Source organism: Trichomycterus rosablanca, chromosome 6 (assembly GCF_030014385.1).
Source record: "Trichomycterus rosablanca isolate fTriRos1 chromosome 6, fTriRos1.hap1, whole genome shotgun sequence".
Taxonomy (NCBI): domain Eukaryota; kingdom Metazoa; phylum Chordata; class Actinopteri; order Siluriformes; family Trichomycteridae; genus Trichomycterus; species Trichomycterus rosablanca.
In genome coordinates, this window is record NC_085993.1 from 31,372,305 (window position 1) to 31,384,464 (window position 12,160).

At 41.5% G+C, this 12,160-nt stretch overlaps 1 protein-coding gene across 1 annotated transcript in view; it reads right to left on the reverse strand.

Moving 5' to 3' along the window:
* Nucleotides 1–12,160, reverse strand: part of asic4b (acid-sensing (proton-gated) ion channel family member 4b) — a 129,833-nt gene that overhangs the window by 15,603 nt on the left and 102,070 nt on the right. Inside the window, exons 5-6 of the mRNA XM_062996831.1 lie at nt 3,155–3,208; nt 2,760–2,913 (exon numbers count right to left, since the gene is read on the reverse strand). Coding sequence (XP_062852901.1) covers nt 2,760–2,913; nt 3,155–3,208 — 208 coding nt within the window. The remainder of the gene's footprint in view (nt 1–2,759; nt 2,914–3,154; nt 3,209–12,160) is intronic.

The window sequence follows — 12,160 nt, forward strand, 5'->3', positions numbered from 1 at the left end:
TACTTGAATAGTTGATGCACCTTTGGCAGCAATTATAGCTTCAAGTTGTCTTTAAAAAAAGCTAAGAGTTTGGCACACTTGTTTCTGGACATTTTTGCCCATTCCTCTTGGCATATCCTTGCAAGCTCCGTCAGGTTGGATGGGGAGCGTCGGTACACGGCCATTTTCAGCTCCTTCCACAGATGTTTGATTGGATTCAGGTCTGTGCTCTGGCTGGGCCACTCAAGAACATTCACAGACTTTCTCTGAAGCCACTCTCTGAGGTCCAGAGCGCTCTGGAGCAGTTTTTTTTCAAGGATCTCGGTGTACTTAGCTGTATTCATTTTTCCCTCTATTAGGACTAGTCGCCCCTGTCCCGCTGCTGAAAAACATCCACACATCATGATGCTGCCGCCGCCATGCTTCACTGCAGGGATGGCATTAGCCAGGTAATGAGCGGTGCCTGGTTTCCTCCAGATGTGACGCTTGGTATTTAGGCCAAAAAGTTCAATTTTGGTTTCATCAGACCAGAGAATATTGTTTCTCATGGTTTGAGAGTCCTCTAGGTGCCTTTTGGCAAACTCCAGGCGGGCTGTCATGTGCCTTTTACTAAGGAGAGGATTCCGTCTGGCCACTCTACCATAAAGGCGTGATTTGTGGAGCGCTGCCTGGATGGTTGATCTTCTGATAGTTTCTCCCATCTCCTCAAGGATATGCTGGAGCTCTGTCAGAGTGACCCTTGGGTTCCTGCTCACCTCCCTGGCCAAGGCCCGTCTTACCCGATTGCTCAGTTTGGCCGGGTGGCCAGGTTTAGGAAGATTTTTGGTGGTTCCATTTATGAATGATGGTGACCACTGTGCTCTTTGGGACCTGTAAAGCTGCAGCGATTTTTCTGTACCCTTCTTCAGATCTATTCCTTGACGTAATCCTGTTTCTGAGGTCTGCAGATAATTCCTTTGACCCCATGGCTTGGAGTTTGCTCTGATATGCACTATCAACTGTAGGACCATATATAGCCAGGTGTTGGCAATCCCCAATCATGTCCAATCAATTGAATTTACCACATATGGACTCCAATTAAATTGTAGAAACATACAAGCAGTATCAGTGAAAACAAAATGCACCTCAGCTCACTTTTGGGTGTCATATCAAAGGGTGTGCAGACTTTTATACATATGATATTTTACATATTGATGTTTAATAAATTAGCACAAATGTCTAAAAACCTGCTTTCACTTTGTCATTGTGGGCTGTTTTGTGTAGAATTTTGTGACAAAAAATGAACTCTATCTATTATAGAATGAGTCTGTAATGTAACGAAACATGGAGAACGTGAAAGGGGTGTGCAGACTTTCCAGGTTGACTGTATATTCTGTATGAGCTGTATTAAATCTTTAATTTTTTTTTTGTTTTTTACTGGGTACACTCTCATTCCAAATATGATGCCTGCAACATGTTTTAAAAGAGTTGAAACAGGAGATATGTGCCACTTTTATTATTATTAACTACCATCAAGCTGATTTCTACTCCTGGAGACCACATGGATAGTTTTTTTCCCCACAATATCCTGTCCTCTGTTTGGGTTTTTAAATTTCTTAACTGCTTTTTATTGTTCCTGTAATTGTACCCATCTGTCATGCTGCTGGCCTTCAATTTTTTCAAATATAATTGTCTCATCCAATAACCTGGTTTTTTTCACAATGTCCAAAAGAAAATTCAAAATAAATTCAGCAGATGAGCCATGTTAACATTTGTGTCCTTCTGTGTTGCCAATTCGGCTAGCAGAGGTGGCACGGAGGCGCAGATGACTGATGTGTCAATCTCTCTTGATTAACAATCACCTGCGGCTTGTTAGCGTTAATTTGCTTCAGGTGTGTGTTTATCTATATATCATGGTTTCTTCCCTCTCAGTTTGGTCCAGTTAGAATAGAACAGAATGGCTTTATTTGTCATATATACTGTACATATACATGTGTACAGTACAACGAAATTCTTTCTTCGCATATCCCAGCTTGGTTGGAAGCTGGGGTCAGAGCGCAGGGTCAGCTTTGTACGGCGCCCCTGGAGCAGAGAGGGTTAAGGGCCTTGTTCAAGGGCCCAACAGTGGCAGCATGGCAGAGCCTGATTCGAACTCTCAAGTTTTATATTGACAGCCCAAAGCTCTACCCACTAGGCTAACACTGTCCCAGTTCTCTGCTGGTGTGCAATGTCAGCATTTTTTAGCATCCTGGGAACTAACCCCAGTGTCACAGCAATTCGGACCCTTATGATGGAACCATCCTGGGAGATAGGATTGCCCAAGGGGCCGCGTGAAATCCTGGAGTGGATCCTGCCTTTAAATTCAAGTTGGTGAAGATGGGGTGCGGCTCATGCATTGCCGGTTTAGCTGGTTCTAAAAGTTCCCTATCTTACCTTTTTTCCCCAAAAATTGAGTTCCCATAAATAGATAAAAGTGTCATACGGCAGCAGTGAAGCGGACTGGACCAAGCCTGGCATCACAGCTTCAAGAGAAAAGCAGTGTACCAACAAGAGCCAGCAACTCTGTGAAGAAGAAGCCGTGATGAATAGAAACACTTTCACCTGGAGCGAATTAATACTCAGTGAGGCACAAATGTCAATCAAGGGGAACTTACAAGTCAACCATCTGCACCTTCCATGCCCCCACTGCTGGCCATATTTGTCAAGATGTACCAAGTTACATAGCAAGTGGGCTTGGTGCCAATATAAAGACTAAAATAAAGACTTCTCCACAACTATGTGAATAATACAATAATACTCACCTGATATACTCCTCAGATTTGTGGTACTTGCGGGAAAGGTAGCGAGCTGACCCTTTGCTGGGGATTTTAACCATGGAAAGTTCTTTGCCATAGCGAGTGACATTACAAGGAGTCTCACACACACATGAATCTTCTGTGCTTATCTCCATCAAAGCTACATAAGGTACAACAAAGACATCCAACACTCAGTTTCCAATGTATCACATATTGTAATCATTAAAAAATGTAAGATTCATTTTAAATGTGTACATACAGTACAACGTGCACCTAAAAATAGATGGTCAACAGGTTTAAGTACAAGGTGGGTGCCTAATAAACAAGTAGCTGACTGTATATTTCAAAGTGATATATGAAGAGATCTGTAATACATCATTTATTTTTGGATTAGGTCTTACCAAGTGCTCTGTTGACACATTTCACTTTGGCAGGTGGACAGATGTCAGCGGTTCCTGCAGTGAGAGATTAAAACAGTACAAAACAGAATTAATCAGACAAACTAATCAGACAAAAAAGCAATTTTATTATTGTGTATAAATGCTATGCTTCATAAATTCAGGTAATATATATTTTTTATTTTTAATGGCATGACACACAGATAGAAGATGGTAAATGTAGTTGCGAAAGCATTTGCTTCTTATTTATATTATAATAGCACATTTTAAGTAAACTTTGTTTTATTAATTGATCTATGAAACATTCATTCATTTATTTACCATTTTACCGTTCAGGGTCGTGATGGGTATGATTCATTGGCTGTAAGGCAGAAAACATGCCGGACAGGATGCCAGTCCATCACAGGGCAAACACACACACACACGTTCACACTCACACATAAAGCAGTTTTACTAGCTCTAGTTTTCTGGAGGAAACTCATACAGGTACAGGGAGAACATGCAAGCCATACAGAAAGGAATCAAACCCAAGCCCTTCTTGCTGTGATCTGACAGAGCCACCATGCTGCCTTTCTTCAAAACACAAAATGAAAAATATAAACAATAAAAAAAATCTTAATACTACTGCATAATAATGCTGCACTTCACACGTGCCTCCCGCTTTTTCCCGTATGCAGTCAATTCACATATGCACCTTATCCACTTGTAAATAACCTCTATTGCACAATTTATTTTTTTACTTGAAGTCTGTCAGTGCACTGTACATCTTCATTGCACACTTTGTTGAATACTATACTGTCTGTTGCTGCTGTATTTTTTATTCAATATTGTTTATTGTTTATATGTTTATATATAGTGTTCCCTTTTCTATTATTTAATTAAATGTATACATGTTGACACCTTCGCCAAAAGAAATTCCTTGTACACACACATATATATATATATACAGTGTATCACAAAAGTGAGTACACCCCTCACATTTCTGCAAATATTTCATTATATCTTTTCATGGGACAACACTATAGACATGAAACTTGGATATGACTTAGAGTAGTCAGTGTACAGCTTGTATAGCAGTGTAGATTTACTGTCTTCTGAAAATAACTCAACACACAGCCATTAATGTCTAAATGGCTGGCAACATAAGTGAGTACACCCCACAGTGAACATGTCCAAATTGTGCCCAAAGTGTCAATATTTTGTGTGACCACCATTATTATCCAGCACTGCCTTAACCCTCCTGGGCATGGAATTCACCAGAGCTGCACAGGTTGCTACTGGAATCCTCTTCCACTCCTCCATGATGACATCACGGAGCTGGTGGATGTTAGACACCTTGAACTCCTCCACCTTCCACTTGAGGATGCGCCACAGGTGCTCAATTGGGTTTAGTCCATCACCTTTACCTTCAGCTTCCTCAGCAAGGCAGTTGTCATCTTGGAGGTTGTGTTTGGGGTCGTTATCCTGTTGAAAAACTGCCATGAGGCCCAGTTTTCGAAGGGAGGGGATCATGCTCTGTTTCAGAATGTCACAGTACGTGTTGGAATTCATGTTTCCCTCAATGAACTGCAGCTCCCCAGTGCCAGCAACACTCATGCAGCCCAAGACCATGATGCTACCACCACCATGCTTGACTGTAGGCAAGATACAGTTGTCTTGGTACTTCTCACCAGGGCGCCGCCACACATGCTGGACACCATCTGAGCCAAACAAGTTTATCTTGGTCTCGTCAGACCACAGGGCATTCCAGTAATCCATGTTCTTGGACTGCTTGTCTTCAGCAAACTGTTTACTGGCTTTCTTGTGCGTCAGCTTCCTTCTGGGATGACGACCATGCAGACCGAGTTGATGCAGTGTGCGGCGTATGGTCTGAGCACTGACAGGCTGACCTCCCACGTCTTCAACCTCTGCAGCAATGCTGGCAGCACTCATGTGTCTATTTTTTAAAGCCAACCTCTGGATATGACGCCGAACACGTGGACTCAACTTCTTTGGTCGACCCTGGCGACAGTGGAACCTGTCCTGGAAAACCGCTGTATGACCTTGGCCACCATGCTGTAGCTCAGTTTCAGGGTGTTAGCAATCTTCTTATAGCCCAGGCCATCTTTGTGGAGAGCAACAATTCTATTTCTCACATCCTCAGAGAGTTCTTTGCCATGAGGTGCCATGTTGAATATCCAGTGGCCAGTATGAGAGAATTGTACCCAAAACACCAAATTTAACAGCCCTGCTCCCCATTTACACCTGGGACCTTGACACATGACACCAGGGAGGGACAACGACACATTTGGGCACAATTTAAACATGTTCACTGTGGGGTGTACTCACTTATGTTGCCAGCTATTTAGACATTAATGGCTGTGTGTTGAGTAATTTTCAGAAGACAGTAAATCTACACTGCTATACAAGCTGTACACTGACTACTCTAAGTTATATCCAAGTTTCATGTCTATATTGTTGTCCCATGAAAAGATATAATGAAATATTTGCAGAAATGTGAGGGGTGTACTCACTTTTGTGATACACTGTATATATATATATATATATATATATATATATATATATATATATATATATATATATATATATGCAATAAAAAGTCATTTTAGTTAATATTGACAACATAACAACAGCTTATTATTATTATTAATATTATTATTATACAACATGCTTTGGTGGTGCAGCAAAAAACTGTGCAATCCCACTACTGCTGGGTTAACATTATGACCACCTTCCTAATATTGTGTTAGTCTCCCTTATGCTGCCAAAACAGTTCTGCAACTGGGATGCACTGTGTATTCTGGCACCTTTCTATCAGAACCAGCATTAACTTGAGCAAATTTGAGCTACAGTAGCTCGACTGTTGGATCGGACCACACAGGCCAGCCTTCACTTCCCACGTGCATCACTGAGCCTTGGCCTTTACCACTGTTCCTTACCTGCACTACTTTTGATAGATACTGACCACTGCATATCAGGAACACCCCACAACAGCTGCAGTTTTGGAGATGCTCTGACCCAGTCATCTAGCCGTCACAATTTGTCCCTTGTCAAACTTGCTCATCCTTACGCTTGCCCATTTTTCCTGCTTCTAACACATCAACTTTGAGGATAAAATTTTCACTTGCCGCCTAATATATCCCACCCACTAACAGGTGCCGTGATGAAGAGATAATCAGTGTTATTCACTTCACCTGTCAGTGGTCATAATGTTATGCCTTGTTGATGTATAGCATGTGATGGAAATCAAGCAAGGCAGGTAACATTAATTCCACTGTAAAATATGGTGGTGGTAGCACCATGTTATAAGAATTATTTTAGGTAACAGAGGCTACCAGTCTGGTTTTAAGTAGGAGAAACTGTCAGTCTGGTGACGACTGATAGTGTGGAAGGAGCATAAATAAATGAAGAAAAAAAAAAAAACATGCTTCCTTCTGACAGAAAGAATAAACTTGGAGGAAAGTTTAGTAAAAAAATTTCATTCTAAAAAATGCTGAAGTGGTTTAAAATAAAATAAAAATGTTCCTGCAGAGTATTTGTGGAGAAATGTCAAAATTATTGTCCTGTAATAATTTGATGGAGCCTCAAGAACTTTAAAGATGTATTGAAAGTATTAAAAAGCTAAAACAGAAGCAGGTTAACCATTGTGTTACATCAAGGGTTTGGGGACTGGCAATGTGGCTTGGCATTGTCATGTTATAATAAATATACACTGATCAGCCATAACATTAAAACCACCTCCTTGTTTCTAAACTTATTGTTCATTTTATCAGCTCCACTTACCACATAGAAGCACTTTGTAGTTCTACAATTACTGACTGTAGTCTATCTGTTTCTCTGCATGCTTTGTTAGCCCTCTTTCATGCTGTCCCCCACAGGATCACCACAGAGTAGGTATTATTTGGGTGGTGGATCATTCTCAGCACTGCAGTGACACTGACATGGTGGTGGTGTGTTAGTGTGTGTTGTGCTGGTGTAAGTGGGTCAGACACAGCAGCGCTGCTGCAGTTTTCAAATACCATGTCCACTCACTGTCCAGTCAATTAGACACTCCTACCTAGTTGGTCCACCTTGCAGATGTAAAGTCAGAGACGATCGCTCATCTATTGCTGCTGTTTGAGTTGGTCATCTTCTAGACCTTCATCAGTGGTCACAGGACGCTGCCCACAAAGCGCTGTTGGCTGGATGTTTTTGGTTGGTGGACTATTCTCAGTCCAGCAGTGACAGTGAGGTGTTTAAAAACTCCAGCAGTGCTGCTGTGTCTGATCCACTCATACCAGCACAACACACACTAACACACCACCACCATGTCAGTGTCACTGCAGTGCTGAGAATGATCCACCACCCAAATAATACCTGCTCTGTGGTGGTCATGTGGGGGTCCTGTGCATTGAAGAGCAGCATGAAAGGGGGCTAACAAAGCATGTAGGGAAACAGATGGACTACAGTCAGTAATTGTAGAACTACAAAGTGCTTCTATATGGTAAGTGGAGCTGATAAAATGGAAACAAGGAGGTGGTTTTAATGTTATGTTGATCAGTGTATAGTATTAGTAGTTTTTGCCTTGCTTTTATGCACACAAATGTTTCCAGATGACCTGAATATTTTAATGATACTATGCACAGTTGATAGTAAAAAAAATGTGTACTGTTATCAGTTGATACAAATCCAAAGTTGCAATAATAATTCATGTAAAAATGCTCAGTGGATGAATATGCTTGAAGATATTTACTGGAAAATGATTTTCAATATACTCTAGAAATTATGAGCTGAGTAATTCCCTCTAAATGTTTGGTTCAGTCAGTCTAACTTTTCCAAACCGGTTAGCATACTCAGATAAGTATGAAGAAAGCGGCCGCAGTGAGAAAGCATGCTGACCATGCGGATGTCAATGAGGCATGTCATGCTTACAGGGGGTCTAACTGTGACTGGCTCATCTCAGTAGAAAGCTCATTACTCAAATGGCCAGCAAGTCCTATTCCTTCAAAGAACTTGACTGACAAGTGTGAAGATGATTGATGGGACCGCTCGGTGCCAGTTTATATGGATGTGTTTACAGACAAGACGTGCACATTAATAGCAACTTAGCAAGCGTTGCCATGAGTATGTGGTGGAGTTCAGCAGTTTGATCTTTACTTTTACATCACAGCATGCAAATGCTTTTATCCTGAAATATTCACACTATTGCTTTGTACTCTCCTCAGTATGTTACATTTCTCTCACTGTAGTACAACCCCAGTTCCAGAAATGTTGGGGCAGTCAATAAAACAAAAATCAGTGATGTTTAAACTGTTTTCTGGGTCTTTTCAATTTGCTAAATAATATGAGAGTGAACAATACAATAGAACAGTTTAAGACCATTCATTCATTGTCTTTTTTTACCACCAGTTTATCCTATTCAGGGTTGTGGTGGGCCCAATAAACTGGGCGAAAGGCAGGAAACACTCCAGAAAGGTTGCCAGTCCATCACAAAGCAAGCACACACACTCAGAGCGATTTTAGTAGCTCAAATGAACCTGACTGCATGTCTTTGGATTTGTGGAAGGAAACTTAAGCACCCAAAGGAAACCCACACAGAACAAGCAAACTCCACACAGAAAGGACCCAGACGGCACCACCTGGGAATCAAACCTAGGACCTTCTTGCCATTGTGCCACCAATTTTTAGGACAGTATCTATTCACAGTTTCAGGGAATCAAGTTATTATACCATTTACAGTCATAATATAACGAAAAGGTTTCAAAAATCAGGCAGACAACCAACACTGAATGCATATGACCATTGATCCCACCAGCAGCACTGTATTAAAAACCAGCATGCTTCTGTAATGACCATAACAACATGGGCTCAAGGATACTAAGGAAAAGCCTTTATGTGCTCTGTCTTTTGTCATCTCAGGTATTTCTTGAGATGACAAAAGACAGAGCACATAAAGCGCCTAAATAAGCTACATAGGCCATAACTGGTTAAGCTGTTATTTGGATTATTTATCAGGCTGCATGTAATGTTATGTAATGTAATGGCCAAAGCCAAGATGTTCAGAGTATTTGCGCCCATTTTTTCCTGGTGCCTGACCAGCTGCAACCTGACCTAAATAAAACGGTTGATGAAATAGTTGAGGCATGTATTACAACAATAATTGTTGGGAGAACATCAGTAATTGTTGGTAGCTTAACAGATTGACCAATCAGCTGCAAACAAGTCTAAGATCACCATATGATATTTTTGGGCGAAAGCTCACCAATATTGGACTTTATAGCAATGCATTTCTGTAATAAAAACTAATCTGGTATTTTAATACAAGGGTTTGGTGGATGTTAAAAGAACACTAGCAGCCCCAATAGATGATGGCAAATTTTCACTACAGAAGAAGTATTGGAGATTGGACTGAACACCCTTATTTGACTGATAAGAAATATCTGTGCTACAGCACATTCTTCAAAATTGTGTGCTTATAAATTTCACCTGGCAACAGTTTGAAAAAGGACTTCTTCTGGTTTAGTGTGATAATGCTGATATGCACATATCAAAGTCCAAAAAGGAAATATTTGCAAGATATGATTTGGTAAATCTTGGCAGAACTGCCTGTACAGAGCTTGACATTTAGCTACATCCAACAACTTTGAAGTGAATTGGAATTTTGACATAACCTGGTGTTAACACTCAACATGCCTGTGTTATTTAGTCTTAATGGATGCCAATCTCTGCAGTCATGTTTTGAAAAAAGCTTTGCCAGTTCTTATTTTAGCTTGATTGTGGCTCTCCCTGTGCACAAATCAGGGTCCATAAAGACACTATAGATAGATAGATAGATAGATAGATAGATAGATAGATAGATAGATAGATAGATAGATAGATAGATGGATGGATGGATGGATGGATGGATGGATGGATGGATGGATGGATGGATGGATGGATGGATGGATGGATGGATGGTTGGATGGAAGGATGGATGGATGGTTGGATGGACGGTTGGATGGATGGATGGCTGGTTGGATGGACGGTTGGATGGATGGATGGCTGGTTGGATGGATGGTTGGAAGGATGGTTGGTTGGATGGATGGATGGTTGGATGGATGGATGGATGAATGGATAGATGATTGGTTGGATGGATGGTTGGGTGGATGGATGGATGGATGGTTGGATGGATGGATGGATGGATGGATAGATGGATGTATGGAAGGTTGGATGGATGGATGGTTGGATGGAAGGATGGATGGATAAGTGGTTGGATGGATGGTTGGTTGGATGGATGGTTGGATGGATGGAAGGAGGGATGGATCGATGGATGGATGGAAGGCTGGATGGATGGATCAATGGACAGTTGGATGGATAGAAGGTTGGTTGGATGGACAGTTGAATGGATAGATGAATGGTTGGATGGATGGATGGATGGATGGATAGATGGATGTATGGAAGGTTGGATGAATGGACGGTTGGATGGAAGGATGGATGGATAAGTGGTTGGATGGATGGATGGTTGGTTGGATGGATGGATGGTTGGTTGGATGGAAGGTTGGATGGATGGATGGTTGGATGGAAGGATGGATGGAAGGAGGGATGGATCGATCGATGGATGGATGAAAGGTTGGATGGATTGATCAATGGACAGTTGGATGGATAGAAGGTTGGTTGGATGGACAGTTGAATGGATAGATAATAATAATAATAATAATAAAATTTTATTTGAAAAGCGCCTTTCATGACACCCAAGGACACTGTACAATAAAAATATAGAAAAGCTAAGCAAAATAAATAAAATACACATTTACTAAGCAAAAATAAATAAAATACATATTTACAAACATAGGAAACACCAAACATGTGGCACAGTTCTGAGTCAGCTGGAAAAGATGTTTTGAGGGTTTTGAACACTGCTGCAGATAAGATTTCCGTACTTCTGGTGGGAGGAGCCTAGCATCACCTTGGCAACCTCACGGCGTTGCAGTGACCAGAGTGAGGGAATGTTGCTTTTAGCATGCTGTTGGTAAACAAAAGTCCGAACTGAGGCTCGGTGGGAATATTTAGGCCTTTGCAAAATACCAATTGGTGGAGCAGTTTATACCGTGAATGTCCCAGAGCATAGAGTTCACTGAAAGAGCACTCCATCGTCATGATGAGACCGGAGACGTTGTCTAGACCAGAAAAGTTGCAGAGACTCCAAGCCATCCGATCCCAGCAGCCAAAGGAGCAATTCCAAACAATCCACATTGACAGTGAAAGGAGTTATCCGCTAACTCTCACTGCTCCGGATACACCGCTCCACATCATAGAAGCATCAGCAACACAAGCACAGTAAAAAAGATCCCAAATCCAATGCATAAAATCCAGTAAAATGTTTCGTGCAATGTTTTCGTTTAAACAGTTTCACTGGGGGAGAAGCGGCATCCAAACACACCAGCGAAACTCTCACGACCCAAAAATGCACGAATGGCTAGTGACCACAGGAGTGTGTGAAAAGATGAAAATGAAAGAAAATTACGATAAAAATAAAATAAAATACAATAAAATAAAATAAAATAAAATACGGCAACGGTAGCGGCAGCCAAATGCGCCAGCGTTCACCATCACCATGACAACACTTGATGAATGGTTGGATGGATGGACGGTTGGATGGAAGGATGGATGGATAAGTGGTTGGATGGATGGATGGTTGGTTGGATGGATGGATGGTTGGTTGGATGGTTGGATGGAAGGATGGATGGATGGATGGAAGGAGGGATGGATCAATGGATGGATGGAAGGTTGGATGGATGGATCAATGGACAGTTGGATGGATAGAAGGTTGGTTAGATGGACAGTTGAATGGATAGATGAATGGTTGGATGGATGGATGGATGGATGGATAGATGGATGTATGGAAGGTTGGATGGATGGACGGTTGGATGGAAGGATGGATGGATAAGTGGTTGGATGGATGGATGGTTGGTTGGATGGATGGATGGTTGGTTGGATGGAAGGTTGGATGGTTGGATGGAAGGATGGATGGATGGAAGGAGGGATGGATCG